Raw genomic sequence first — 27,626 nt, forward strand, 5'->3', positions numbered from 1 at the left:
TAACCCTTTTTTATTGTTTCTCTTATTTTGAAGCAGAAATAAATAATAATAATGAATGCAAATTAGATAGATAGCATTCTAAAATCATCATTATGCAAATTATGGAGAATGTAAGATAACATCAAAAAAAGTCCAAGCATATTTAAATGATAGACCACCACCTTGTTGATAAATTCGTTATAATGAACCAAAGATAGTTAATTGATCACTGTATAATAAAGAGAAAATGTATACCAAAATTTTTGAGAATAAAAAAAAAGAATAAATAAACTGGAATGTATACCTAACATCTCAATCAAATTTGTGAACTCCACTTTTGAAGACATTCTCAACCATGTAGGGATTGAGAGAATAAAAAAGTTTTTGGCTGAAGGAAATATCTAAATAAAATAATGAATGCAAATTTTATTGCATTCTTACTTATATAAAGAATTTGGCGAAATTTTTTACTTTATTTGGCTGCTATTAGTGAATGTAAAAGATTTAGACAATAGTGATAAAAAATAAACATTAAATAAGTGTGAAGTCAATATATACCATCTTGAAACACTAGTATGTGTCATTCTCCATTTATGAAATGTCAATAAATAATGAATATATAAATTAATATAACTTTACTTACAAATAGTATTTTTTCTCATTCTTTTGCTACTCAAAGGCATTCTCCACTTTCCTATCATAAGAAATTTACAAAAAAAAACATTAAATATAAAGTTTTATGAGTAAAATAACTAATATCTAAATGTTAAAGTCTTTATTATTACGTTCTAGAGGCTTATCCTCCCCTTACTCATCATAAAAATTTATAAAGTAAAATAATGAAAAGTTTTGTGATTAAATAAAAACTTAACATTACCAATAGTTTATATTCCTTATTCTCCACTTAAATGAGGGGAGGGTTCTCCACATCCTAAATAAAGGATCATTCTGCCTCCATTTCAACACTAGAAACTAGGTTTTAGTGTTTCTTTGAAAACTTTTTGATACAAATTTTAATGCAATAGAAATAAATAAATATTACTTCACAAAATTGCTCAAGGATTTTCTATTGCTATGAGTTACAACCAAAATTCTCTAAAAAATTTCAAATCTTACTAAAACCAAATGCAATTTCACTAATACTCTATCTCTTCATTACTCACTTGGGGGTTTGGGCCCTTAATCAGGTACATATGCAATTCCTACCCAAAGGTCTCCAAAATTATATTTATTAAAAACTTTTACCAATCAAGAAAAGATGGCATCCTATTCCTAACTTGCAAGATTTAATTGGTTTGCAACTATCATTTGAATTTAATAGGATTTTTGCTAAAACCAAGGCTAAAAGGCACTTTACCATGTAGATTCTATTATGTGCATTTCAACAAGAATCTAATGAGCTATGAGTATTGCCAACCATAAGCTATAACCAAAACTCTTCACTAATCTGAACATTTATAATCTCCTCACTAAGAATACTCCAAAAACACTTTTAAACATTGTTAAACATTTGTAAATGCTGTTGTCACCCTCTTTTTATTGTAGGCTCTCCAACTGATTTCATCTATATCTTTATTGTCCTTGAGTATAGATCACTCCCAAAAAATATCTATGCATCTCTATATCACACCTTAAATGCTATGTCAATCAAAACATGACTTTTGATTGTTTCCAAAGTGAGGCCCAACCTAACCATTTCTATCGCTATCCTCCTCCTTATATCTCCTACTCCCATGTTGGGTAAAGCATTCCATTGGCCGATATCTACAAGGCCTGGAATCTTGGTTGCAACTGGATTATGTTCCTCTGTATGGGTTTTATATGGCTACCATACATTCCCCTCAGCGATCTTCTCTGTAGCGATTATGTATATTTTGTTTGGTCGAAAGAAAACGTACACATAACGTGTGTTCCATAATGACCACAAATCAATGGGTGGTGCTTCCGCTGCTATGCTGTGGACTTTTCACTCCTTTCCTGGTATGATGGGGTTGGAGTGTTCGCGTTCATCGTGATTTCCATGGGGGTTCTTTTAGTTTGGCCACCATGGCAAGTACAAGCCCTTGTACTTGTGGGATCAATTTTCTACGCAGGGCTGCTTCATTTCTACATGTTACAGTCTCCACTTGAACTTCTATGGGTGGTTTTCCAGCAGACCTTGATGTTGACAAACAGCTTGCTGTGATGCAAGAGAGCGCCATTCAAGCTTTGAGGGAGTTTGCTGAGGCAACAGGGAATGCTTTACCCAAGAATTTACTCAAGAAACGTGCACGATATGCTTAGCTCATAGTTGAGTTGGTTGCAAGTAATCCTTAAGAAATCCATTCTTCCTAGTGAGAATTTGTAGTTTTAAAATATTATGTGAATTTATATAAAGCTGACAAATATCCTCTTGGTCAAAGTCCACGCATGGCGACGAAAGCTTGGACCAGGACAGTGTGCTGCTTAACACAGTCTTGGGTTTGTTTGTTCGCTTGTCCTCGATGGCTGGAGGATCTCTTCTCGCTCCATCGCTCGCAAATAGGCAGATCAATTACAAGGGTCGCACTACCATTCCGGTGTTGCTAGCTTGCATCGCGGCTGCCAGCGGAGGTTTGATATTTGGATATGACATTGGAATCTCAGGTATAGAAGAGGTTTTTACTTATTGCAAGTTCTACAGATCTGCTCTCTCTCCCTCTCCCTCTCTGTTTTTTTTTTCTAGGTGGTGTTATTGCCATGGACGATTTTCTCATCAAGTTTTTCCCCACTGTCTATGTCCGCAAGCACGCTGCCCATGAGAACAATTACTGTAAGTATGACAACCAAGGTCTCCAGGCATTCACATCCTCGCTCTATCTCGCGGCTCTTTTTGCGAGCTTTGGAGCTTCCTACGTGACGAGCAACAAGGGGCGACGCCCAACAATGCTAATTGGTGGCCTCAGCTTTCTCGTTGGAGCGGCTCTCAATGCTGCCGCAGAGAATTTGGCGATGCTTATCATCGGCCGGATGATGCTGGGTGTTGGAGTCGGCTTTGGAAATCAGGCATGAGACTCCCTTTTTGTTTTCATTCTTTTATCTTCGTCACAAACTTACAAAGGTTTGCATTTTTCTTCGCAGGTAAGCTTGATCTATGTTCTTGGTTTTTTTGGACAGAGCTAAAGTTCTGGTAAAGGAAGATTAACCATGCGGTTTTCTCCTCCAGGTAAGACTGCATTGGGATGAAACATTTTAACTTCAAAGGGAACTTCATCATAGAGAACGAAAACAGTCTTTTATTTATTTTTTTCTTTTTGTTGCCAGTCAGTACCAGTCTACTTATCAGAGATGGCACCACCAAAACTTCGCGGTGGTCTCAACATAATGTTCCAGCAAGCCGTCAACTTTGGGATCTTGTGTGCGAATCTCATCAACTATGGCACTGCTAATCTCCAGCCCTGGGGATGGAGACTTTCGCTCGGCCTTGCGGCAGTCCCAGCATCGCTCCTCACCCTTGCGGCCATTTTCCTCTCCGACACTCCAAACAGCCTGATTGAGCGAGGCCATCTCGAGCAAGGGAAATCAGTCCTCCAGAAAATCCGAGGAACTCCAGACGTGGAGGCCGAGTTCCAGGATCTGGTGGAAGCCAGCAGAGTTGCGTCGACGATCAAGGATCCATTTCTTAGCATCTTTCGCCGGAAGAACAGGCCCCAGCTCACAATGGCCGTGCTCATTCCATACTTTCAGCAAGTCACAGGCATCAATGTTATAACTTTCTACGCTCCGGTGTTGTTCCAGTCGATCGGGTTCCACAGCAATGCCTCGCTCTACTCGGCAGTGATCACGGGATTGATGCTGATCATTGGAACTGGAATCTCGATCTTCACGGTTGACAAGTTTGGCCGGAGAGTTCTCTTTCTCCATGGAGGAATTCTTATGTTTATTGGCCAGGTAAGTCATGATCGATCACAGTACTTACAAATGTTTCCAATGATTTTCAAGGTTGTCACTGGACTGGTTCTAGCATTCGAGTTCAAGGGGAACGAAGAGCTCTCTCGGGGATTTGCAGTTGTGATTTTGGTGGTGACATGCGTTTACGTGGTTTCTTTCGCGTGGTCTTGGGGACCTCTGGGATGGCTGGTTCCCAGCGAAGTTTTCGCTCTTGAGACGAGATCTGCTGGTCAATGCATCACCGTCGCAGTAAACATGCTCTTCACCTTTGCGGTCGCGCAATCTTTTCTCTCGATGTTTTGCCACTTCAGGTTTGGGATCTTCTTGTTCTTCGCGGGCTGGGTGGTGGTCATGACGCTCTTCGTGCATTTCTTCTTGCCCGAGACGAAGAAAGTCCCAATCGAGGAAATGCAGCAAGAGTGGAGCAAGCACTGGTACTGGCGTCGATTTGCTCAAGAACAAGAAAACCAAGATGATTCCAAGCCGTAGTGGAGGAATTTGATCGCCAAGAGAAAAGAATAATTTAATAGTCAACGCAGTCTTGTTTGACGGGTAGAAATAGTTGACGAGCCACAAAGCTTTGACTAAATCCATGGAGAATTTCCTTACTAGAAGAGAAGAGAGGTAGGGCGAGGAAGGCGAGAGGGAGAGGAGTGAGAGATTTGGATCGGGGGGGAATTCTTGCTTGTCTAGGAGGCTTTGGAGCGCGCATTTTCGATCCAGCGCCATAGTCGATCCACCATGGCCGCCATGATGCAGATGGGTTCGTCGATCTTGGCGCAATGCAGCAGCTCCGAGGCTGGGAATCAAAATCGGTCGCAAACGGATGGAGCAGCTGGGTTGCGAGTTTCCAGGCTAGAGTGCGCGAGGCTGAGCGCGTCGGGGAGGCACTCCACGAGTAGGTCATCCTCGCACAGGAGATTGGGTGAGAGGATAACCTGCGCAAAAGAGCGATAGATTTGATATTCTTTCTCTTTGGCAGAAGTTCGTGCTGGTGTGGGAAATACTTTTGGAAATCTCTTCCGCGTTACCACTTTCGGTGAGTCTCACGGTGGAGGAGTTGGATGTGTCATCGATGGATGCCCTCCGAGGCTCAATCTCACCGAGGAAGATATGCAAGAGGATCTAGACAGAAGGTATGTTCTTTCTTTCTTCCTTTTGCTTTGAGTTCTTTGTGTGTAGTTCTTCATTTTATTCGTTGTTACTTCTTGTTACTCTTTGTGTGTTCTTTGTATGTTCGTTGTTTGTGATGAACTACTATGTTCTTTGTGTCTTCATTGTATGTTTTGGGAGCTTTGCTTATTCTCTTCGTGTTTTAACGAACAGGAGGCCGGGCCAAAGTCGGATCACAACTCCAAGAAAAGAAACAGACACTTGCAAAATTCTCTCTGGTGTGGCACAAGGTAATGTAGCTTCTTGTGTTTCCATTTGTTTCTTTTCTTCTCTAAGTGTACCAATCTCTTTCTCATAGGAATGACACTGGGGACTCCTATTGCTGTTCTGGTTCCAAACACGGATCAACGTGGAGGAGTAAGTTTTCGTTAATGGAAGAAACACTGGAGCTTAATGTGCGGTGTTTTTCTGCAGGATTACTCAGAGATGGCTCTAGCTTATCGGCCATCTCATGCAGATGCTACTTACGACTTCAAGTATGGAATTCGAGCTGTCCAGGTTAATCCAAACTTTTCTTTGCAACATCTCTCGGGGTGTTAAGCTTAAAGTCTTTTTCAGGGTGGAGGAAGATCATCGGCCCGAGAAACAATTGGAAGAGTAGCAGCGGGGGCAATCGCAAAGAAGTTACTCAAACAGCAATGTGGAACCGAGGTACAGGAAAAAGAGAGGAAGAAAGAGTGAAAGGATTTACAAACGACATTTTATTTTCCTTCTTACTAGGTGCTAGCTTATGTGTCAAGAGTTCATCAAGTTGAGCTTCCCGAAGGAGCAATCGACCATGACAACTTGACGCTAGAACAAGTACTAATTTGTGCTTTTATATTTCCTTGGCGTTCTCAAGTTTCGTGATTCCAGGTCGAGAGCAACATCGTGAGGTGCCCGGATCAAGATATGGCGGAAAAGATGATCGCTGCCATCGACGCTGTGAGAGTGAGGGGAGATTCCGTGGGAGGAGTCGTCACTTGCATTGCTAGAAACGTTCCTCGGGTAAGAAATCTTCTTCTGCATTCACGCAAGTTTATATGATTCAAGCTTTTTTCTACTTTCAGGGACTTGGAACTCCAGTTTTTGACAAGCTAGAAGCCGAGCTCGCCAAGGCTCTCATGTCTTTGCCTGCCACCAAAGGCTTTGAGATTGGAAGTGGCTTTGAAGGTAACACGAGAGCGCTTTTTACAAAAGTTTACAATGGTTGTGAACTTTTCTTGCAGGAACTAAAATGACAGGCAGCGAACACAATGATGAGTTCTACATTGACGAAATTGGTAACGTAAGAACACGTACAAATCGATCTGGTGGCATCCAGGTACGTGGAACTATAATCTACTGACTTCCTCTGCTTCTTTTTTTCTAAACTTGCGAACAATTTATGCAGGGAGGAATTTCAAATGGAGAGACGATAGTGATGAGAATAGCATTCAAGCCGACGTCTACAATCACTGTAAGTTCTCTTTCGTCATGAATTCTCACTGCGCTGGCATTGATTTCGTTTGCTTGCTTGCTTCTCGCAGAAATTCCAAAAGACTGTAACGAGAGACCGGCAAGAAACCGAGCTGAGAGCTCGTGGTCGTCATGATCCCTGCGTCGTTCCTCGAGGTAACCTCCAGGAATCCTTTCTCCTCTTGTGAATGCTCATCGATCGATTTCTTGCAGCTGTTCCAATGGTGGAGGCGATGGTGGCCCTGGTTCTCGCGGATCAGCTCCTCCAAAACTACGCTCAGTGCCAGTTTCTCCCTCTCGATCCAGTCTTGCAAAGCTCCAAACTCGCCGCCAATCCACCGGAGGAAGAACCAGCAGCAGCCCACGCGTGATCGTCTCCCCCTTGTCAAATTTTTTTAAACTTGAAATTGAGCGCCAATTTTTTCCAAAAGGAACTTTAGGAATGGGTGGGACACGTGGCGGAATTTAGGGTTCTTAAGATTGCTCGCTAGGGCTTTAGAAGAGAATGTGGTGTAGCTAAGAAATGGGGAACGCGTGCATCGGCTCCACTACCAACAGTAAGAACGGATTCTTCCATCGATCGAATTCCGAGGCGCCGCCGGCGTCGACACCAGCTCCAGCAATCGATCCGCCTCCCGGCGCGGTCCCTGTGGCAGCTCCCGTCATTGTTGTTCCACAGCGTCCGCAAGAGCAGGGCATGAAGGCGGCGGGCGGGATCGCAGCATCGACGCCGCGCAGTGCGATCACAGCATCGGTGCTAGGTCGCAGCACGGAGAGCGTCCGCGAGCTCTATACTCTGGGCAGGAAGCTCGGGCAGGGCCAATTCGGGGTCACGTATCTGTGCGTGGAGAAGAGCTCCGGGAAGCAGTACGCTTGCAAGACGATCCCCAAGCGCAAGCTCATCTCGCAAGAGGATGTGGACGATGTGCGGCGCGAGATCCAGATAATGCATCACCTCGCCGGGCAGCCCAACGTCGTCCAGATCAAGGGCGCCTACGAGGACGCGGGGTCGGTCCATCTCGTCATGGAGCTGTGCGCCGGTGGGGAGCTCTTCGATCGGATCATCCAGAGGGGGCATTACAGCGAGAGGAAGGCCGCGGAGCTCATCCGGGTGATTGTCGGCGTCGTCCAGGCGTGCCACTCGCTCGGGGTCATGCATCGCGATTTGAAGCCCGAGAATTTCTTGCTTCTCAGCAAGCACGAGGATTCGCTCATGAAGGCCACCGACTTTGGATTGTCTGTGTTCTTCAAGCCAGGTAGGCTACTGCCATCTCTTTCCAGAGTTTCTAGGCGGAATCTTTCCAGCTGAAAATCTATCTAGACTGGATTGTCACTTTCCTCATCTCTTTTTTCTGTTCTTCCCAACAGGAGAAGTCTTCACGGACGTCGTTGGAAGCCCATACTACGTTGCTCCCGAAGTTCTTCGAAAAAAGTATGGACCCGAGGCGGATGTGTGGAGTGCCGGCGTGATCCTATACATTCTTCTCAGCGGCGTTCCTCCCTTCTGGGCTGGTAAGCCAAGCTTTCATCAGACTTTGATCAACTTTCGCTTACATTTCGACCCTTCTCGTAGAAACTGAGAAGGGGATATTTGAGCAAGTTCTTAAAGGAGAGATAGACTTTGAGTCGCATCCATGGCCTGTGATCTCGCAGGATGCTAAAGACCTGATACGGAAAATGCTGTGCCCGGTTCCTGCTAACCGCTTGAAAGCTCACGAAGTTCTAGGTGCGTCTCTCTCTCTCTTCTTTCGTTTTGTCATTTGCTAGTCTAGTACATTGCGTTCTCTATAGACGTTCTTGTCATACTGAGCTTTGTTTATAGGCCATCCTTGGGCAAGGGCGGACGGCGTGGCCCCCGATAAGCCTCTGGACTCTGCAGTGCTTTCGAGGATGAAACAATTCTCAGCGATGAACAAAATAAAAAAGATAGCTCTCAGGGTCGGTCTTCTTGTCCCTTCTTGTTTGTTTCTTTCCCGACTGAGGTACTTGTGCTTTGCGTTTCAGGTCATCGCGGAGAGTCTGTCCGAGGAAGAAATAGCAGGCCTGAAGGAGATGTTTAAAATGATGGACACTGACAACAGTGGATCAATCACATTTGACGAGTTGAAAGCTGGCCTGGAGAGGGTGGGGTCGAACTTGGTGGAGTCTGAGATTCGGGACCTCATGGCTGCTGTAAGGCTTTTCTCTTTTGTTTTGTACCGTCGCTAATGGAATGATGACCGACAGGCGGATGTTGATAACAGCGGCACTATTGACTACAAGGAGTTCATTACAGCGACATTGCACTTAAACAAGATTGAGCGCGAGGAACATCTACTTGCGGCATTTGCGTACTTCGACAAAGATAACAGTGGCTACATTACCAAAGACGAGCTGCAGCAAGTATGCGCAGAGAACCACATGGGAGACGAGGTGATTGAAGAGATGATGCGGGAAGCTGATCAAGACAATGTATGGTGGTCACGTTTGTTTTCTCTAAATAATTGTTCTCAATCTTGCAGGATGGACGCATCGACTACAGCGAGTTTGTCACGATGATGAGGAAGGGGGCCGGTGGCATCGGCCGTAAAACCATGCGCAATAGCCTCAGCATCACCTTCAGGGACCTGCTCACTGTTTGACTGACAATTTTCACGTCGATAGGTGTTCGTTACAGGATCAGGATCAGATATTTTTTCTTCTTTTTTGGCCGACGGAAGAGCTCGAAGCTTTGGTTTGTAGATACAGGTTCTTTTCCGTTCTTTGTTGATTTCGGTTTTAATCAAGCTGCAGCAATGCGATTGCTACCAGAAGTTGTTACAGGAGCACCTTCCGTTTTCAAAGACGTGAAACCGGCTCGAATCCCTGCAGACAATCTGACGCTGCTCGAGCTTGGAAACACCCGCAATCACCGAGTGACAGTCATCGCAGAATCTCAAGCTCTTGACGACTCGTATAGCAGTTCCTGGTGCCGTGTTGACGAGTGCACAGGCAATGGCTAGCCGCTCGCTGTGTTCACACAGAGCATCTTCTTTGTCAACGTCGGAGATGTTGTGAAAGACACTGCTCAGGTCGGCTACGTGCCCGTTCTCCTTCAACTGAAGTGCCAGAGTTCTCAGCTTCGAGTTTATTGCTTCAATCTGAGGATGGCTCTTGTCACCAACTTTAAAGGCGTGGACGAGTCCGCGATCGTCAGTCCACCAGCTTAGTCCGGGTTTCTTGGAGGTCTGAGCAGCGGACCTGAGATGAAGAACACTGGTTTGCTCGTCCCACATTCCCAGGCTGCCATACAGATTCGACATCAAGAGGTACGTTGAATCCTGCTTGGGGTCTAACTTCACCAGGTTCTCAAAGGCAACTCTTCCCAACTTGGCGTTCTTCCACTTTCGACAAGCACCCAGGACGGTCTTCCACGTTACTACGGTGGGTTTGAAAGGCATGACAGTGGTCACCATTTCCAGAGCTTCATCCAGATGGTTGGCTCTGCCTAGAAGATCAACCATGCAGTGGTAGTGCTCGATCTCGGGGGCTATGGCGTGACGGGTTACCATCTCTTCGAAGTAACGGCGCCCGTGTTCAACGAGACCGGTATGGCTGCACGCAGTGAGAACGGAGAGGAAAGTGATGCCATTCACGCCGACGCCAGCGTCTTTCATGGCCTGGAAGAGATCGAAGACGCGCTGAGCATCACCCTGGCGACTGTAGCCGGCTATGAGGGAGCTCCAAGAGACCAAGCTACGCCTAGAGCTTCCCATGGCGTGGAAGACTTTCTCGGCTTGAGCCAGGCAGCCACACTTGCCGTAGAAGTCGATCAGCGAGTTTGCCACGAAGCAATCGTTCTGGAAGCCGTGGCTGGAGAGTTCTTGCTGGATTCGTTTCCCAGTCTCAAGATCAGCCAGGCTCGAGCAGGCAGTGAGTGCTGCAACGAAAGTCCGAGCGTCTGGAGAGCAGCCATGGCTCCTCATGCAAGAGAAGAGCTGGAGACATAGCTCGGGTTCGTCATTCTCGGCGTAGCCAGTGAGGAGAGACGTCCAGCAAATCACGTCGTGGCGAGGCATGCTATCGAAGACTGCCCGAGCTTCGATCATGCTTCCACACTTGGCATACGCATCGATCAGAGAGCTGCTGATGAAGATGTTGGAGGCGTAGCCGCGAGCAAGAGCGTCGGAATGGATGGATCGAGTTTTCTCCAGGCCGAGAAGTTTGGTGGAGTCAGTGGCGCGCTCTTCTTTCTCGGCAGCGAGCGAGCAGGCCTTGAGAGCTGCGACGAGGCAGTGAGCGTCGGCTTGACAGGTATTTTGGATCTTCATTCTCTCGAAAAGTTCTAACGCCGTGGCTCCATCGCCAACGTCTACGTATCCCAGGATGAGTGACGTCCAGGACACCACTGTGGGACGAGCTATGGAATGGAAGACTCGCTGCGCTCGATCCAAGCTCCCACACTTGGCGTAGAGATCCACCAGTGTGTTTGCGACGAAGACGTCCGAGTCGCAGCCGCTGGAACGAGCTAGCGAATGGATCTTCACCGCTCTCTCGAGGTGGTGGTGGAGTTCTCCAGTGCTCTTTCGAAGGTGGCTAGAATCCAGCACTGTTCTTGGCGAGAAATCTCCTGCTTGGACAGTCTCTCCAATATCAAGATGGATAGTTCCTTCGATTGTTCTCTCCGGATCTAGCACTGTTCTTCGCGCAAGGTGATTCTCAGTTCCTTGGAAGTTTTCTCCACCCGGAAGAGCTCTGGCTATGGCGAGGCTCACACAGGCCTTGAGAGCCGCGAGGAAGGTCCTGGCATTTGGGCGGCAGCTCGAGCGTAGCATTCGATCGAAGAGCTCCAGCGCCAAATCGCCGTGGCCATTCTCCACGAATCCCAGCATGAGAGCCGTCCAGGCGACGACGCTGTCCTCGCGCATCGCCGCGAAGACCGATTGGGCATCGCTCATACTCCCGCATTTGGCGTACATGTCGACGAGCTTGGATGCGATGAAGACGTCGCTGGCGCGATCGGTCTCGGCAGCATTGGCGTGGATCCTCTTGCCCAGCTCCAAATCCCTGGCGCTGCTACACGCCTTGAGAGCGGTGAGAAGCAGGGGTATGGTGATGATCGAGCTCGACGATTCTTTGATGCTGCAGCGATGCGCTGCCGCTGTAGATCGCGGGAAGCATCGACAGAGCATTGATCGCAAGAAATTTAGGGTTCTTGGGCCGCATTTTAGGGTTCTTGGCGAGGAGGATGAATGGCGGCAAGAATGCGTGACCACCAATGCGCGCGGATGGAGCTGCAAAGCATTGCATAGATTGCTGTAGCAGGAGAAGGAAGAATCGCAGCTCCTCCACCTGGAGGACGCTCGATCGGGTCAGTATTTCGGAGACTTCGTCGCGCGTCACCGATATTTCGTCGCGCGGTGCCATCGATCAGGCATTCGTGTGGATCCTGCTCGACGCACTCAAGGCCTGCATTGCCTCCAAGAATCTCGACGCAGGGAAGAGGATCCATGCCGATTCCGTGGAATCGGGAGCGTTCTTCTCTGGCGCGCACGTCCCCAATGCAATCCTCGGGATGTATTCCAGGTGTGGATCGCTGCCCGACGCTAGAGCAGTGTTTGAGACGATCGCATCGCCGGGCTTGGCCTCGTGGACGGCGCTCATGTCTGGGTATGCCAACAACGATCAAGGCGAGGAGGCTCTCGGCATCTTTGCTCGAATGGAGGAACAGGGATTGGAGGCCGATGCTAAAGCCTACGTCGCGGCGCTCATCGCCTGTGGAAGCTTGGCCGCGAAAGAGACTCCACAGATGGTTGCGGGTGAGAGGAGTTTTAGCGTCAAGCTTGGATCACTGGAGAGAGGGATGGATCTCCACTCTCGAGCGATGAAAAGCGGCTGTTACTCCGACAAGTTCGTGGCTGGCACGCTCGTGGATATGTACTGCAAGTGTGGGAGCTTGCTCGATGCTCGCAGAGTTTTCGACCAGATGGTGGCGAGGGACGTGGTTGTGTGGAACAGCTTGATCCTGGGCTATGCCGAGAATGGAGAGGAGGAGCTAGCTCTGGAAGTTTTCTGCCGAATGGACTGCCCGAGCCCGCGGACTTTCCTGGCGGCCGTGATCGCGTGTGGGAACCTGGCCGCCAGAGAAGAGAGCAAGGTGGTGGACGGGAAGCTTGTCAAGGTCCGGAGCTTGGAGAAAGGATTGCTCGTCCACTCTCAGGCCGAGAGAAGCAGCGGTGGAGTGGATATCTTTATTGCTAGCGGCTTGGTCGGGATGTACTCCAAGTGCGGCAGCATGATGAATGCCGGGCTGGTGTTTGAGAAGATCGTCCGCAAGGATCTGGTGCTGTGGAACTCTCTCATTCTCGGCTACATCGACAACTGGGAGTTCGACCTCGCTCTTAAGTCCTTTGAGCGGATGCAAGCGGAGGCCTGCGCACCGAATTGCCGGACTTTCGTGGCTGCTCTCATGGCCTATGGAGGACTCGCTGCTCGAGAAGATTACGGCAGCGAGCCAAGGAAGCAGGCCTTGAAGGCGGAGCTTCTGCGGAAAGTCGAGGCCATTCACGCGCAAGCTGCCAGATCCGGGTGTGAGTTCGACGTCTTCGTGGCGAGCACGTTGGTGGACTCGTATGCAAAGTGTGGGAGCCTGGAGAAATCTCGGGAGGTGTTCGAGAGGATGCCGCTCCATGATCTGGTGACTTGGAACTCGCTCATCATGGGACACGCCGATAACGGTGAAGGCGTGCTCGCTCTCGAGTGGTTCCAACGCATGAGGTCTCAGGGCTGTGTTCCAGACTCTCGGGCCTTCTTGGGAGCGCTGAAAGGTTGCATCGACATAGCCACCAACTCGAAAGAAGCCGAAGTGGAAGTTGACGAGAACAAGTTCGTGAAGCCTGGCTGCTTGGACAAAGCAATGGCAGTTCACTCTCAGGCGATCGAGTTTGGCTGCGAATCCGACATCTTTGTGGCCAGCGCTCTTGCCGACCTCTATGTGAAATGCGGGAGCTTGTTGGACGCCCGGGTCGTCTTCGACAGGATCCCGTCCCACAACGCGGTGCTGTGGACGACTCTTTTGATGGGATACGCCGAGAAGGACGAGCCCGAGCTGGCTCTGGAGCTCTACTGGAGGATGGAACCCGAGAGCCGTGCCGCCAACACGCGGATCTTCGTTGCTGGCCTCACAGCATCCAGCGGGCTGGCAGCGATTGAGATTGGTCGGAAGATCCATGCGGAGGCGTGCCAGAATGGAGGCGAGAAGGACCAGTTCGTGGCGAACAGCCTGCTCGACATGTACTGCAAGTGTGGGAGCTTGGCCGCGGCGGAGCACGTCTTTGACTCGATGAGCTCGAGAAACGTTGTAACTTGGAGCACGGTCATCGCTGGCTATAGCCGGGAGGGCGAGACGGAGCTGGTGTTTGAGCTCTTCCAGGCCATGATCGATGGAGGGATCGGTCTCAACGGGATCACTTGCCTCTCGGTTCTCTCAGCCTGCGGTCACGCTGGCCTAGTCGATCGAGGCACCAAGTTCTTCCGCGAAATGTCCTCGAAGTTTGGAGTGACTCCGAGCTTGGAGCACTACCACTGCCTGATCGATCTGCTGGGCCGGGCCAACCGAGTAGAGGAGGCTCTGGAGCTGGCGAGCAGCATGCCTACGAGAGCAAGCTCTTTGACGTGGAAGACTGTTCTTGGCGGATGCTGGAAGTGGAAGAACGCCAAGGTTGCCGAGGTTGCGTTTGAGAAGCTCTTGGAATTCGATGACAAGCAGGCGAGTGCGTATATCTTGATGGCAAACATCTATCGGAGTGTAGGGATGGAGAAGGAAGAGCTTAGAGTAGTGAGAATGGGAAAGAACGAGTGTAATGGTATTGACTTCTCTTAAATCACACACTATTTCCTCTAATATTTTTTTCAAACTCCAAAGCTTTTGGCTTTATAAAATAACCCTTTGCCATTTTCAACTAACCATAGATTTATTGGTTCAAGACATTTGAATCTGAGTTTCCTAGCGTCTCATAAAAAGACATTTAAATCTGAGTTTTCTATCTAGGGAATTCAGAGAGAATTAACAACTCTGAGGTTTTCTGAAGAGCCTCAACTTTGAGGTTTTCTGAGGCTCTTCAGATTTTTTGGTAAAGTATTCCCTGTAGCCTCGGCAAACTCCCTCAAAGCTTCAATGGCCTTCTCTTGGCGCACAGCAAGCCGCTCGTCCATATCCATTTCTCCCAACCTATCGCAGCTACCATATAGCATTTCGAGTGGAGACTGCAACATGTAGAAATAAATCAGCATCCCGTGGACAATTGCAGCGATCGATCCCACAAGTAGAAGGGCTTGTCTATGCCATCCCAACGGTGGAGCAACGGTCCCCAAAACACAGGCAGCCATGTAACTCAAACCCCTCGTCATGTACACCACCATGAACTTGAACAATCCGGGCCCGTCGTACCAACTGTCAGGAGCTGGTTGTAATACCGGAGTGAAAAGTCCACAGCATGATATCGCCAGCAGCGGAAGCATCACCCATTGATTTGTGCTCATTATGGAACACACACCACTGAGAAAACCGCTGGTGCCTCCAACAAGAAAACCATATGCATTGCTTTTCTTTCGACCCAAAAGGGCAACGAAAAATACTGCATGGACGCACTTGTCAGTCAGTCTCGAGAGAGAAAGCAGTGAAACACTTACATGCTACGAAGACGGGAACCAAAGCAGAAGCTCCGCTTCCTTCGGGGAACTCAGGGGGCCAAAATATGGCACCCATATAGAACGCATATATACTGAAGCAATGACTAACAAGATTCATCAAGAACTGGCGCCGTATAATCCAGTGCCCACTGAGGTTCCAACTCTCGTAGATATCAGCAAGATCATACTCACCATTTGGGCTCAACAATCCCTGCTCCATAGGGTAATCCTCTTTCCCCAAATATATCCTTGACAGTAGCTCATCCGACGGCTATTAGAAAAGGTCTTAGCTGATGTGTGAGACTGATTTGGCTGCCATTTGGCACCCATATCAGCCCTAAACTGCCACGACGATTACACATAGTTTGTGGAAAACGAAAGAAAGAGGAAAGAGCAGAATCCCAATCGTGCTCCAGGACGCGCGTCGACTTCCCTGTGGGGCTTCATCGCCGCGCAACCTGCGATTGAGCCATCAACCAAGGACAAATGTGGGACGAATAAGCGTAATGCCATGCACATCAACGCCAGAATCCTTTGGCTCGTGCTCTCGTGGCCCCGCGAGTTTTATATTTTAAAAAACGCGCGGGATTAGATTTTTAAAATAGGTTACTGATGAAATATCTTTGACTTGGTTTTTTATTTCTGGCAAGAGAACTCAGGAACTACAAGCCGATTACAGAAGCGGACAGCACTCAGTTTTCCTGAGGCTCTTCAAATTTTCTGGGAGAGTCTTCCCTGCGGCCTCCGCAAACCCCCTCAAAGCTTCAATGGCCATCTCTTGTCGAACAGCAAGCCGCTGGTCTATATCCATTCCTCTTAAACCCTCGCAACCACCTAGAATTTCCAGTGGGGACTGCAACATGTAGAAATGAAACAGCATCGCATAGACAATAGCTGCGGTCGATCCCACAAGTGCAACAGCTTGAACTTGCCATCCGACCGGTGGAGCAACGATGGCAGCCACAATACAGGCCAGGTTAGCCATTTGCCTCATTATGAGGACAACCATGAAGATAACCAAACTGCGGCCGTCATTCCAAGCTTCAGGCGAAAGTATTGCTGCTGGAGTGCAAAGTCCACAGAATAATATCACCACCGGCAGAAGCACCACCCACTGATTCGTGATCATTGCGGAAAGAACACCGCTGATGCCCCCAACAAGAAAACCGTATGTCAAAGCTTTCTTTCGACCAAAGCGAACGAGCATACTTACTGCATGGAGCTCTTGTTAGTCTTTAAAAAGGGAAGAAAGAAAACTGACCTGATAACAACATGGCCGGAAAGCAACCTACTGGAGCTAACTGAGGGGATAGCTGAGCGGGCCAATGTATGGTAGCCATATAAAACCCATATGCAGTGAAGCCATGACAGACAAGGTTCATCAAGAACTGGCGCCACATAATCCAGTGGCAACCAAGGTTCCAGCCCTTGTAGATATCAGCAAGATCATACTCACCATTTGGGCTCAGCAATCCCTGCTCCATAGGGTAACCTAGCAATTCCTAGAGAAAGCAGCCCTTTTCTAGTATCTTTGACCGTTGGGTGGCACCTTATCCGATATTTCCAGCTCTGAGGTATAAAAATAAAACCTTTTCTTGTATTCTCAGCGTGAACTACGGCACCGATGGCGCTACGAAACTCCAATATCTTACCACCCGCTTTACTCCTTAACTAAGGATCTAAGTCCCAGCCGGGTTTTGGATCAATCAGCTACTCCAAATTCTCGGGGTAAATCAGGCACTGGAGGAGCGACCAAAGTCCAAATAGTATTGCGTTAGAGCCAGTGCCCCAATCCGGTAGAGAGACAACAGCCCTAAAAATAGCGCAGCCTTGAACCGAAACAAGCGTCCCTGTTTTTCTCTCCATGCCTGTGCTTGTCCGGAAGATTTGACAGAAGGAAAGCTGATCCACGCCCGTGAGGAATGCTCTTGTAGACATGTATGGAAAATGCGGCTGTCTAGAGAAAACTCGCGAACTGTTTGAATCTGAAACAGTGGAGAGGAACTTAGTCAGTTGGAGCGTCATGGTTGCGGCTTACGCACGTGATATCCATGCTGCCACTCCACGCCACCAAGAGGAATCGCAGTTTAGGGTTTGGCACAGGTGCGGGCTGATGTGGCGTTGAGACTGCTGAGGTGGCGGCCGTAGCTGCCACGCGGATATGCCACAATTGTCCTATAAATAGTTTGTGGCGGAGCAGCCCGGTAGAAACTATAAACTTTTCCAACGAGAAGATGATAACAAATTGGAGTAAAAATATATACCAATGCATTTTATATTTCCAACAATGTATAGTTTCTTTGGTTTGTTACATTGTTTTAGCAAATGGATATGATTTGTTATTTAAATATAAATTTAAAATGTCCATAATTTATGCCTTGACAAAAGTACTTGGAATCCAAAGCATCTAGGTTTTAGATATTTATTACTTTTATTGTCTATGAAGATGCCTTGCAAGTATTACTAAGGGAAAGGTGCATCAGATCCACCAGCAAGCATCACGTCCTGTGCAGAAAGGCTTTCTGCTCTTTCTTGTCTATAGAACCGATGCAAATTATGTGGTCTAGGAAGTCTTACGAGTTGAAGGATCTCGTCAAGGAAAGAGCAATGAGCGCATTCACGAGCTCGTGGATCGGAGTTCCTGGCGTCGGCCTTGCACTCTCTTCTTGGCTTGTGGAGTTTCAAAAGAGGAGTCGAGGAGAAGCTTAAGACCCATAGGGATCTTCTCGCTATAGGCCTGAATTCTCTTCGTTCTAACTGGAGTTCTCGTTCAGGTTCTTCCTTGGTACCTAGAGCGGCCTCCGTCAGGTTTTCGCCCATGTACTTTCAGGTATATGATTGGATACGACAATGAATGTTGTTTCGCAAGGGATCCTGATACTGCGTTCTTCAGGAGGTTGGAACTTGGAAGGCAGCCTGTTTCACACGTTTTTTTTTCTTTGGTTTCATGAAATGCTCGTGCACACAGTTACACCATCGAGCAAAGAACGCAGTGCAAATTGAGGACCATGTAATGGCAAAAGGAAGGAAGGTATACGTGATTTTGAAGCTCAGTACCACGACGTAGTTCTGTGAGTTCTTGTCACATTCCTTTTGGGAGATCATGGAAACAAAACGCAGCAATTCTATTCAAAGCCCGCATTTTTTGAAGAACCGGAACAAGATCCCGGAGCTCCAGGAATCGCAGGTTCATTGTCTCCGCTTCTCTGGGCTTCACCAGTGATCAGTAGGAAAACTTCATTGGTTTTTCGTCCAGAAAGAGATCTCTCTTTTCTCTGTGGCTTTGTTTAAGAACGGATGCTCGCGCTAACTCCAGCAATCCTATGTGGCAGAAGGCCAGGGCAATTGAATCCACGAAACCCGGGACCTCGTTCGATCGGATGCACGAGAGCGACATCATCAGCTGGAATTCCATCGTTACAGGCTATCCCTGGTGGGGAAGTGGCACGGTCTCTTTCACAAGGTGGCGGAGAAGAACACGAATGCGCCACGGATGCCGACGCTTGCTGGTGAGATCAGTGCCTGCTGCTTGGCAATCTCTGCGACTACCTAGAACGCAATCTAACGTGGTGATAGAACAATTTTATTTCGCGAACCCCACGTCGAGCAGAGTAAAAAAAAACAAAACTCAGCGAGCGAGCGAACTCTACAACAATGTTTGTAGAGTAAAAACTAGAAAGGCCTCAAACTAGCATCAGGCAGGTAAGAATTGCTGCACAGCCCGCGGCAAACATGGTGGACATCTGAAAAACCAACCAAAGTTTTAATCCAGAACGAAGAAGATTAGAAACTTACTAGGATGGCCTTGTTGTCATCGAGGGTCGCAAACCAAGCCCATGCCACGTTACAAGCCAGAGATACGAGTGGCACCACCCAGCTCCAACGGGCACTGCTGTGAGGGAGGGTCGCCACTCGAACAGCAAGGGGAGCAAGAATCGAGGCTGCTGTGGTCGCAGGCAGAACTCCTCCCCGTCGTAGAAGTTGCGCAACAGGTACACTAGACAGTAGTGACTGATCCCAAGCACCGGGGGCCAGAAGAGGGGCTTCCATGTAGCCTTCCATGCATATGCAGCATAGAAAACTCCCGTGATGAACCCCAGAAGATTCACCACCTCGACCACACGATCGTTGTGCTCACGGCCGAAAATATACCAAGATATCGAATTTATCTCTGGAGAGAAAAAAAAAAACGTTGCAAACTGGAATGAAAATGAAAAAAAGAAAACGCACCGGAGAGGCCGAAGAAAACACTCGACTGAATCCCCGTCTCAAGGAATGGAAGGGGAATCAGGAAGAGGACGACAGTGATCGAGACAGCTGCACGCTAAACAAAGAAACACACACTTGTTCCAGGACAGGCAAGCATTGGTTTCTTACTCGGATGTTCTTCTTCGGCACCGCGCCCAGGATCTTGCTTATTGCGCCTCCGGCAGTCCCTGGTGCTGCGCCCAGGAGAGTGTCGCTCGCCGCTTCACCACCAGCGCCATGATCGGCCGCCGTCACGGGGAGCGCATCGCCGCCGCCCGCCATTCCGCCGGACCCCGACATTGCTTGTAACTAGGGTTTTTCTACCTGATTTTCTTTTCATTCGACCGCCCGAATCGCGCAAAGAGGTAATGTTCATTCCAGTCTCCAGTTCTTACAAAGGGAATCGCGCAGTGAGTGCTTCGTTCAAGCGAGCAGCTCAAAAAGCGCCTTCCACTGTCAGCATTTTTCCAAGCTCCAGGATCCAGGCGAAGCAAAGGATCCAGAAGACTAGCGAAGTGCAGTGCGCAGGGAAGAAGACGACGAGAGATGTGTATCTTTGGCTGTTTTATATTGTTTCACTCGTGTTGGGAAACTTGAAGAGACAAGGGTGAGCATAAATATTCTGGACAGCATTTGTAGCTTCACTGTCGCTGCAGGCGAAGGAGGGAACCAGACTGTGACGGGAGAATTGGAGCCTCTGTCTGTCTGTCGACTGGGAGATAAGCATCAACATCAAGGCTGAAAGGATAACCGTACGCACGGATGAGGTGTGCTTGACATGAACACGCGCCTGATTTACGTAAGAGTTCTTTCTTCTGATTCTACGCTGTTGTGCTCTCAAGTGCTGGAAAATTGGAGTTCCTGACCCTTCGTCTCACGGATGGATTGACCAGGAGAACGTGCTGAAGTCTCATCCAGATTGAGTGAGAAATCGTTCCAGACAGATGGAAACATGAAGTATACAAAAAAGATGGATCTATAAAACCGGAGGAAGCTGTGTTTCTACCACACGAGCAGAGGCAGAAGTCGTACATGGAAAAAGCAGTTTTCACCAAGATCTCCTTGAGTTGCGCCTTGTTCGCCACCAACCCAGTGTAAACATCGTAGCCGAGCTTATGGCGGCAACGAGCTTCTCTTTCCCACTCGCCTGGCGGCCATGGACGAGGTAGCTCCTCTTCCACGCCTTCCCAATCCTCTTGTAGTAGTCCTGAGCTCCCACAAACGCCTCCAGATCCTTGACCAGCGTCTTCTTGAGCTCGACATCCATGGAGCAATCCAGCGTCTCCAAGCTCGCGTGATGATCGAATTCGCAGCTCCCCCAGCTCATCTCTACATATCCACGGTGAAAAGGCGGCGGCGCTTGGAGGCGGTGGCGATGATGTGAGAAAAGTAGGCCTGGATCACGTCGTTGGAGTAGTGCGGCGGGAATGCCCGCACGGGAAAGCCCGAGATGAGGGGCGTGTTGTCGTCGATCAAGCTCGCCCTCAAGAGCACCGGCTGCTCCGGATTGACTGCGAGAGAGGAGAGGTCCGTTGACGTAATTATATCGTTCTCGTACACCGCGTGGCAGACTGTGGCCACCTCATCAGTCAACGCCACATCAGCCTGCCACCTGTGCCAACCCTTGGATGCGATTAGGAACATACAAAAAGCCATAATTCCTCTAATTCATGGGATCTCAATCTGAAAAACAAGGAATCTAGGCAAGATAGAGAGATATAAACATGCATACGAGGTCCACTATCCATTATCCATTTTCCAGGTCTCAAAACTAAATAGCTACGTCCTTGCGCTTGTTTCTCCCAGCTCATATTCATTATTAAAAGTCTGCAAAGCTTCTCCAGTGTTTCACCCGTATCGAGCAGCTCCTTTGCAGAAGTAGGCAATCGATGCACAAAAGTTTGTAGACATCAAAATGCTTGGACTCACGCTTGTTTCTCCAGGCTTCCCAAGCTGAGCTTGAGCACGATCACCCATCAGGTGCGTGATATCCATGCTACCACTCCACGCCAGCCGACCCAGATCACTCTACATGGCATTCTCGGACGATGGCCAGGACCTACTTATCAAGAGTGTGGCGGAGCAGTGTGGACTAAAAGCTGTCCATGAAGATACCTTTGAGTCTCTGGGATGCGATGAACTAGATCTGGTGCAGTGAACTCTTGTTGTCATGCAAATGTTGTGTTATAACGTGGAACAAACAAAAGATTAGTTCGACACTGTCCATGACTATAACAAAAGTCACAACATAAACTGTGTAGAAGTAGCATTGCTGTCCTCTACAATATGCTCAACCTTATCTATCCAGCCGTGCAGCATCTCTTTGTTGTTTTTTTCATGGCCGCTTACATTGTTTGTGACTTCATTGAAGAATCACAGCTAGAAATCATTCTTTTGTTAATTCTCTACTTGACAATGCGTTTCAGCCTATGTTCAAAATTGACCAAGTCAAAAACAGTCTTTAAAGAATAATTACACATGCAAGAGAATATTTTATATAAATGAATAATACTTTTCTGTGGTTATCTTAATAATAGTGCTTATTATTTATTAATCATATTGACTATGTTTATAATTTATAAACAAGAGATTAATCTTATTACATAGAATAACTAGAATATACTAGGAAGTGTTTATATGTTTATAGTTTATAAATACATCATTAATCTAAATGAAAAACAACCATTAGATGGTAGAATATTCCAAAATATCAAGTATATTCTAGGTATATTCATTAACCTGTTTGCTTATAAATTTTTTAATAAAAATAAAGTATTTATAATATTAAAAACACTTTAAATAATATTTAGAATAATTTTACATATATAAACTATCCAGAAACCATGTTTTAACCATCAGTGGATCATTATAGAGCACTGAAGTTAAATCTTTTGCACTCTAGGCCTCTACCACCACCATCCTTTTTTATTGCATTTGTTGTAAAATCTTTCTTTTCTTAGAGGCTTTGGCAATTTACAGATTCAGAATATTGAAGAGAGAGAGGTAAGATTCCCAGTCACCCTTGCATGGACAACCAAAATCACATGACATGTTCTTTCTTTTCCTTTTTATCGAGAAAGTGTAAAAGTCAAGGTCTTCTTAGGAGCATTGAAAACAAGGTTGACAAGATACACCTGGTATATCAGTAGAAACTATAAACTTTTCCAAGGAGAAAGATGATAACAAATTGGAGTTGAAATATATGAAGATATAATGGCGAGGACACCAAGAGAAGGTTTGGTGAAGAGGACAGCAACAGGCCGGACTAGAAAATCTCGGATAACCTCCAGCACCTCCTACGACATTTGCGGCAATCACAAAGTCAACATGGCTCCAAGCTTTTACTTTTCCGATGCTCAACAGCAGAAGCAAGCCTCTCAGGTGGTGGAGAGAAGACGAACAACCTCCCAAAGTCAGCCTTCCTCGGACCTGTCTTCTCGAGAGCGCATGGAACCTGTGACGTTAACTTGTTCCACGAAAAAGTCCCTCGTCACGCTTAGAACCACGAGGAGTTGCAATAGCTCTCGAGAGGAGGAAGTAAAACCAAGAGTTACTCGTGGAAGATCTTGAGTGGGACGTTTATTCGATCGTGATTCCAGTCTAGTGGCAGTAGCAGAAATGGAAACAGGAAACATTTAGGAGCAGGCAAACCATTCGAGGGGTCAGCCACGTCGACTAACTGTCGGGGATTACAGGACGAGCCGCCTGGCAAGCTGATCGACGCTGCATGTCTGTGCTACTCAGACATGCTGACATGCACGGCTCGATGAAATTATCCACGCACATCTGGAGCTCTATGAGTCGGAAATCTGCGTTATCATACGTCATTCAGAAAGCCGTTAGCGCGAGTTGTTTTTTCCAGATTGGAGAAAGAGAACTTGGAAAATACCAGGGTGGGATATTGGGTTTCTTTTTTCGCAACAGGTAAGGCTTGCTTGGAGCATGCGGTTATTCAATTTTGTCATTTTAGGAGTTCTTACACAGCTTACATTTCTAAGAGTGGGAAAGCATGAAACGAACCATAAATTTATTGGTTCAAGACATTTAAATCTCTAGCCTCTCAAACCTCTCATCTAGACAATTCAGAGCGAATTCTCAGAATTAACAACTCTGAGGTTTTCTGAGGCTCTTCAGATTTTTTGGTAAAGTATTCCCTGTAGCCTCGGCAAACTCCCTCAAAGCTTCAATAGCGTTCTCTTGGCGCACAGCAAGCCGCTTGTCCATATCCATTTCTCCCAACCTATTGCAGCTACCATATAGCATTTCGAGTGGCGACTGCAACATGTAGAAATGAATCAACATCCCGTGGACAATTGCAGCGATCGATCCCACAAGTAGAAGGGCTTGTCTATGCCATCCCAGCGGTGGAGCAACGGTGCCCAAAACACAGGCAACCATGTAACTCAAACCCCTCGTCATGTACACCACCATGAACTTGAACAATCCGGGCCCGTCGTACCATCTGTCAGGAGCTGGTTGTAATACCGGAGTGAAAAGTCCACAGCATGATATCGCCAGCAGCGGAAGCATCACCCATTGATTTGTGCTCATTATGGAACACAAACCACTGAGAAAACCGCTGGTGCCTCCAACAAGAAAACCATATGCATTGCTTTTCTTTCGACCCAAAAGGGCAACGAAAAATACTGCATGGACGCACTTGTCAGTCTCGAGAGAGAAAGCAGTGAAACACTTACATGCTACGAAGACGGGAACCAAAGCAGAAGCTCCGCTTCCTTCGGGGAACTCAGGGGGCCAAAATATGGCACCCATGTAGAACGCATATATAGTGAAGCAATGACTAACAAGATTCATCAAGAACTGGCGCCGTATAATCCAGTGCCCACTGAGGTTCCAACTCTCATAGATATCAGCAAGATCATACTCACCATTTGGGCTCAACAATCCCTGCTCCATAGGGTAACCTAGATTGTCCTCTTTCCGCGAATATATCCCTGACTGTAGCTCATCCGACGGCTATTAGAAAAGGAGATTTCTTGCGATTGCTACAATTAAGCCGGTGTGGCGAGAGCCTTTCGGGCTGTGATTTTCACACACATAGGGTGACAAAGATTCCAAGGAGGCTGTCTGCCGGCTTTACTTGGCTCCACGGGCCATGATAAGTGCGGCTTGGTCAGACACAACTAGATCAAAAAGCTTCTACTACCATCAATCTAAAACTTGGAGGGAATCTAAGTGGGGGGAGTTTTTTTTTCTGCACTGGGTTTTGCTTTGCAGAATGGGGAGTTTACGTCCAAGTTGTCCATGGTCACGCAGTAATGCTTGTCCAAGTTGTAGCAGCGTTAAAACTTCGCTCGCGCCTCCTCCGGGGACACCTCCGCCGCCGACGCCGCCGCCCCAAATGCAGCACTGGGCGTGCTTGCTGGAGCTCCTCCTCCGCCAAAAATCGCCGCCGCCGTCCCAAATGTGCTCGCTGGAGTCCCTCCGCCAAACCAGCCTCCGGAGGACGTGTTCTTTGCTGGAGCTTGACTCGATACCTGCTCGAAAATACGCGATGGTGTGAAGAAGGCCCCGGACCACGCTTGAGCTCTGCCAAAACACGGGCCAAATGTGTGCTGGAAAGCATGCGACGGTGCTGCTGGTGCGAAGGGTGATTGTGGGTGATTGATGCTGGTGCGAATGGTTGTGGCGGTGGTGTTGCGAAGGGAGATGGAGAGGCAGGCGACGTTTTCGTTTTCTTGCTCTTGATATGCTCCGCCACCTTTTCAAGCACCACGTCCGGATTGGAGCCGCTGTTCGTCCCCAGCACTAGCGCCAGGAGCTCGCCGACGTCGACCTCCTTCTTCCGATCATCATCAGCCCGTTGATCTCGCCCAGGAGCCTGTGATCCTCCACGCTCAAGTGGATCTTCACTGTCGACTTGAGCATCTGGAAGTCGCTGGTGTCCATGGCCACCGAGCCGGGCAGCCGGGAAGACGGTGTCCTGCTTGGCTTCGTCCGACACGAACACGAAGATCCTCTCGTCCGGAGCCCACAGCCCATCGCTCACGTCCAAAACGTCTGCCATCTTCACATTCATGGCCGACTGGTTATCGATCCCATGCACACCCTCCTGGTTTTCACCAAGATCTCCTTGAGTTGCGCCTTGTTCGCCACCAACCCAATGTCGAGATCGTAAACATCGTAGCCGAGCTTGTTGGCTATGGCGGCAACGAGCTGCTCTTTCCCACTCGCCTGGCGGCCATGGACGAGGTAGCTCCTCTTCCACGCCTTCCCAATCCTCTTGTAGTAGCTCCCACAAACGCCTCCAGATCCTTGACTGGCGCTCGGCATTCATGGAGCAGTCCAGCGTCTCCAAGCTCGCGGGATGATCGAATTCGCAGCTCCCCCAGCTCATCTCGTCCACAGTGAAAAGGCGGCGTCGCTTGGAGGCGGTGGCAGTGATGTGAGAAAAGTAGGCCTGGATCGCGTCGTTAGAGTAGTGCGGCGGGAATGCCACCATGACATAGCGCGATGGCCCGCGCTCCACTTGAAATCTAGGCCTTGGAACTTGTCACGGGAAAGCCCGGCTGGAGTCCCAAGATGAAGGGCGTCTTGTCGTCGATCAAGCTCGCCCTGAAGAGCGCCGGCTGCTCCGGATTGACTGCGAGAGAGGAGAGGTAGCTGTTGACGTAATTATAGAGCGCGCCGCCATCGTTCTCGTATCCGCGTGGCAGACTGTGCCAACACAGCCGCCACCTCAGCAGTCAACGCCACATCAGCCTGCCACCTGTGCCAAGCATTGGATGCTCAAAAAGCCAAATTCACGGATCTCAACCTGAAAAACAAGGAATTTAGGCCTGGCAAGATAGAGAGATATAAACATGCATACGAGGTGAGTTCTTCCATTATCCACCTTTCCAGGTCTCAAAACTAAATAGCTACGTCCTTGTGCTTGTTTCTCCCAGCTCATATTGATTATTAAAAGTCCACAAAGCTTCTCCAGTGTTTCACCTGTATCGAGTAGCTCCTTTGCAAAAGTAGGCAATTGATGCACAAAAGTTTGTAGACATCAAAATGCTTGGACTCACGCTTGTTTCTCCAGTCTTTTCAAGCTGAGCTTGAGCACGATCAGGTCACCCATCAGGTGCATGATATCCAAGCTACCACTCCACGCCAGCCGACCCAGATCACTCTACATGACATTCTCGGACGATGGCCAGGACCTTCTCATCAAGAGTGTGGTGGAGCAATGTGGAATAAAAGCTGTCCATGAAGATACCTTTGAGTCTCTGGGATGCAATGAACTAGATCTGGTTGTCATGGAGATGTGTTATGCTGTGGAACAAACAAAAGATTAGTTTGACACTGTCCATGACTATAACAAAAGTTTCAACGGAAAAACTTTGTAGCATCTACAATATGCTCAACCCTATCCGTCCAGCCATGCAGACTTGGTTTGCATCTCTTTGATTTTTTTTAATGGCTGCTTACATTCTTTGTGACTTCATTGAAAATTCACAGTTAGATCATTCTTTTGTTGATTCTCTACTTGACAATGCCTTTTCATCAATGAATAGCCTATGATACTCTTGTTCAAATATTACACATGCAAGAGAATATTTTATCTAAATGAATAAGACATGAATAATAGTTTTTTGTGGTTTTCTTAATAATAGTGCGGTGAGGGCCAAGTGTACGGCTACGATGCCGTATACTAATATTAGCATAGTGGATTTTGGTAGCCGTCGGATTGGTTTCAATCCGGACCACTCGCTCCTGTATATAAGCTAGGGTTTTTGGGCTAATTGATATGCACATTTCTGTATTTATGTTCCATATTCCATGCACTCACATTGGTGGAGGTGAGGGGCACCTTTGATTATCCCTGGGGAGTGCTTGGATTTGGGATTTTGGTTTAGATCTAGCTTTTGCATCGTCTAGATCTAATTTTTTCCATTTCCTTTCTTTTGTTCTTTCCTTTCAGGATTTTGGTTTCGATCTAGCTTTTTGCATTGTCTAGATCTACCATTTCTTTCCAGCTTTTTTGTCATTTCTCTTCTTTTGCTCTTTCTTTTTCGTTCATCTTCATGGCCGATCTGCAATCTCCTCCTTTGACTCTAAAGCAGCAGTTGGTTCAATTGCTTGATGTTATGCGCTTGCAATTGAACAACCAAACTCAGTTGATGGCGGCGTTCACGGCACGTGGTACAACTCCTCCTGCTCTTGGTGCCAATCCTCGCGTTCGGCCGGAGTTCTTTCGCAGGAATCTTGGGGATGATGTGTACCAT

At 47.8% G+C, this 27,626-nt stretch overlaps 6 protein-coding genes, 1 long non-coding RNA gene and 1 pseudogene across 7 annotated transcripts; 3 read left to right on the forward strand and 5 right to left on the reverse strand.

Moving 5' to 3' along the window:
• Positions 1-2,458: 2,458 nt before the first annotated feature.
• LOC9641374 (sugar transport protein 7) lies at positions 2,459-4,443 on the forward strand. The gene is made up of 4 exons (XM_024678042.1): positions 2,459-2,604; positions 2,684-3,003; positions 3,262-3,888; positions 3,940-4,443. Exons 1-4 carry the CDS (start codon positions 2,463-2,465, stop codon positions 4,375-4,377), a joined length of 1,527 nt encoding a protein of 508 aa, XP_024533810.1. The 5' UTR covers positions 2,459-2,462; the 3' UTR covers positions 4,378-4,443.
• Positions 4,444-6,967: 2,524 nt separating this feature from the next.
• On the forward strand, positions 6,968-9,287 carry LOC9637791 (annotated as a pseudogene).
• LOC112347467 (pentatricopeptide repeat-containing protein At3g26782, mitochondrial-like) lies at positions 9,260-11,435 on the reverse strand. The gene has a single exon (XM_024678387.1). The coding sequence runs from the start codon at positions 11,433-11,435 to the stop codon at positions 9,282-9,284; it is 2,154 nt and encodes a 717-aa protein (XP_024534155.1). The 3' UTR covers positions 9,260-9,281.
• Positions 11,436-11,454: 19 nt separating this feature from the next.
• LOC112347468 (pentatricopeptide repeat-containing protein At4g39530-like) lies at positions 11,455-14,338 on the forward strand. The gene is made up of 2 exons (XM_024678388.1): positions 11,455-11,714; positions 11,833-14,338. Exons 1-2 carry the CDS (start codon positions 11,455-11,457, stop codon positions 14,336-14,338), a joined length of 2,766 nt encoding a protein of 921 aa, XP_024534156.1.
• A 121-nt stretch (positions 14,339-14,459) lies between these two features.
• LOC9637792 lies at positions 14,460-15,368 on the reverse strand. The gene is made up of 2 exons (XM_002973261.2): positions 15,148-15,368; positions 14,460-15,092 (listed from the first exon to the last, which is right to left on the reverse strand). Exons 1-2 carry the CDS (start codon positions 15,365-15,367, stop codon positions 14,551-14,553), a joined length of 762 nt encoding a protein of 253 aa, XP_002973307.1. The 5' UTR covers position 15,368; the 3' UTR covers positions 14,460-14,550.
• Positions 15,369-15,765: 397 nt separating this feature from the next.
• LOC9641375 lies at positions 15,766-16,637 on the reverse strand. Its single transcript, XM_002973262.2, has 2 exons — positions 16,409-16,637; positions 15,766-16,359 (listed from the first exon to the last, which is right to left on the reverse strand). Exons 1-2 carry the CDS (start codon positions 16,629-16,631, stop codon positions 15,821-15,823), a joined length of 762 nt encoding a protein of 253 aa, XP_002973308.1. The 5' UTR covers positions 16,632-16,637; the 3' UTR covers positions 15,766-15,820.
• Positions 16,638-18,714: 2,077 nt separating this feature from the next.
• On the reverse strand, positions 18,715-19,082 carry LOC9641376. The gene is made up of 2 exons (XR_002992763.1): positions 18,943-19,082; positions 18,715-18,890 (listed from the first exon to the last, which is right to left on the reverse strand). It is a non-coding gene; the product is annotated as an uncharacterized LOC9641376 (long non-coding RNA).
• Positions 19,083-23,400: 4,318 nt separating this feature from the next.
• LOC9637793 lies at positions 23,401-24,325 on the reverse strand. Its single transcript, XM_024678209.1, has 2 exons — positions 24,093-24,325; positions 23,401-24,041 (listed from the first exon to the last, which is right to left on the reverse strand). The coding sequence occupies exons 1-2, from the start codon at positions 24,310-24,312 to the stop codon at positions 23,497-23,499; spliced, it is 765 nt and encodes a 254-aa protein (XP_024533977.1). The 5' UTR covers positions 24,313-24,325; the 3' UTR covers positions 23,401-23,496.
• Positions 24,326-27,626: the final 3,301 nt, after the last annotated feature.

The sequence above is a fragment of the Selaginella moellendorffii genome, unplaced genomic scaffold, assembly GCF_000143415.4.
Source record: "Selaginella moellendorffii unplaced genomic scaffold, v1.0 SELMOscaffold_21, whole genome shotgun sequence".
Taxonomy (NCBI): Eukaryota; Viridiplantae; Streptophyta; class Lycopodiopsida; order Selaginellales; family Selaginellaceae; genus Selaginella; species Selaginella moellendorffii.

Bases quoted from the DNA above. Each gene is read 5' to 3' on its own strand.
- LOC9641374 (XM_024678042.1), top strand. From the start codon at position 2,463: ATGGCTGGAGGATCTCTTCTCGCTCCATCGCTCGCAAATAGGCAGATC. The intron at 2,605-2,683 runs GTATAGAAGAGG...TTTTTTTTCTAG, and splicing joins ATATGACATTGGAATCTCAG to GTGGTGTTATTGCCATGGAC. The intron at 3,004-3,261 runs GCATGAGACTCC...TTTTGTTGCCAG, and splicing joins GAGTCGGCTTTGGAAATCAG to TCAGTACCAGTCTACTTATC.
- LOC112347467 (XM_024678387.1), bottom strand. From the start codon at position 11,435: ATGTACGCCAAATGCGGGAGTATGAGCGATGCCCAATCGGTCTTCGCG.
- LOC112347468 (XM_024678388.1), top strand. From the start codon at position 11,455: ATGAAGACGTCGCTGGCGCGATCGGTCTCGGCAGCATTGGCGTGGATC. The intron at 11,715-11,832 runs GCAAGAATGCGT...CGATCGGGTCAG, and splicing joins GGCGAGGAGGATGAATGGCG to TATTTCGGAGACTTCGTCGC.
- LOC9637792 (XM_002973261.2), bottom strand. From the start codon at position 15,367: ATGGAGCAGGGATTGTTGAGCCCAAATGGTGAGTATGATCTTGCTGAT. The intron at 15,093-15,147 runs GTAAGTGTTTCA...GCGTCCATGCAG, and splicing joins GGTTCCCGTCTTCGTAGCAT to TATTTTTCGTTGCCCTTTTG.
- LOC9641375 (XM_002973262.2), bottom strand. From the start codon at position 16,631: ATGGAGCAGGGATTGCTGAGCCCAAATGGTGAGTATGATCTTGCTGAT. The intron at 16,360-16,408 runs GTCAGTTTTCTT...AGCTCCATGCAG, and splicing joins TCCGGCCATGTTGTTATCAG to TAAGTATGCTCGTTCGCTTT.
- LOC9637793 (XM_024678209.1), bottom strand. From the start codon at position 24,312: ATGGAGCAGGGATTGTTGAGCCCAAATGGTGAGTATGATCTTGCTGAT. The intron at 24,042-24,092 runs GTAAGTGTTTCA...GCGTCCATGCAG, and splicing joins GGTTCCCGTCTTCGTAGCAT to TATTTTTCGTTGCCCTTTTG.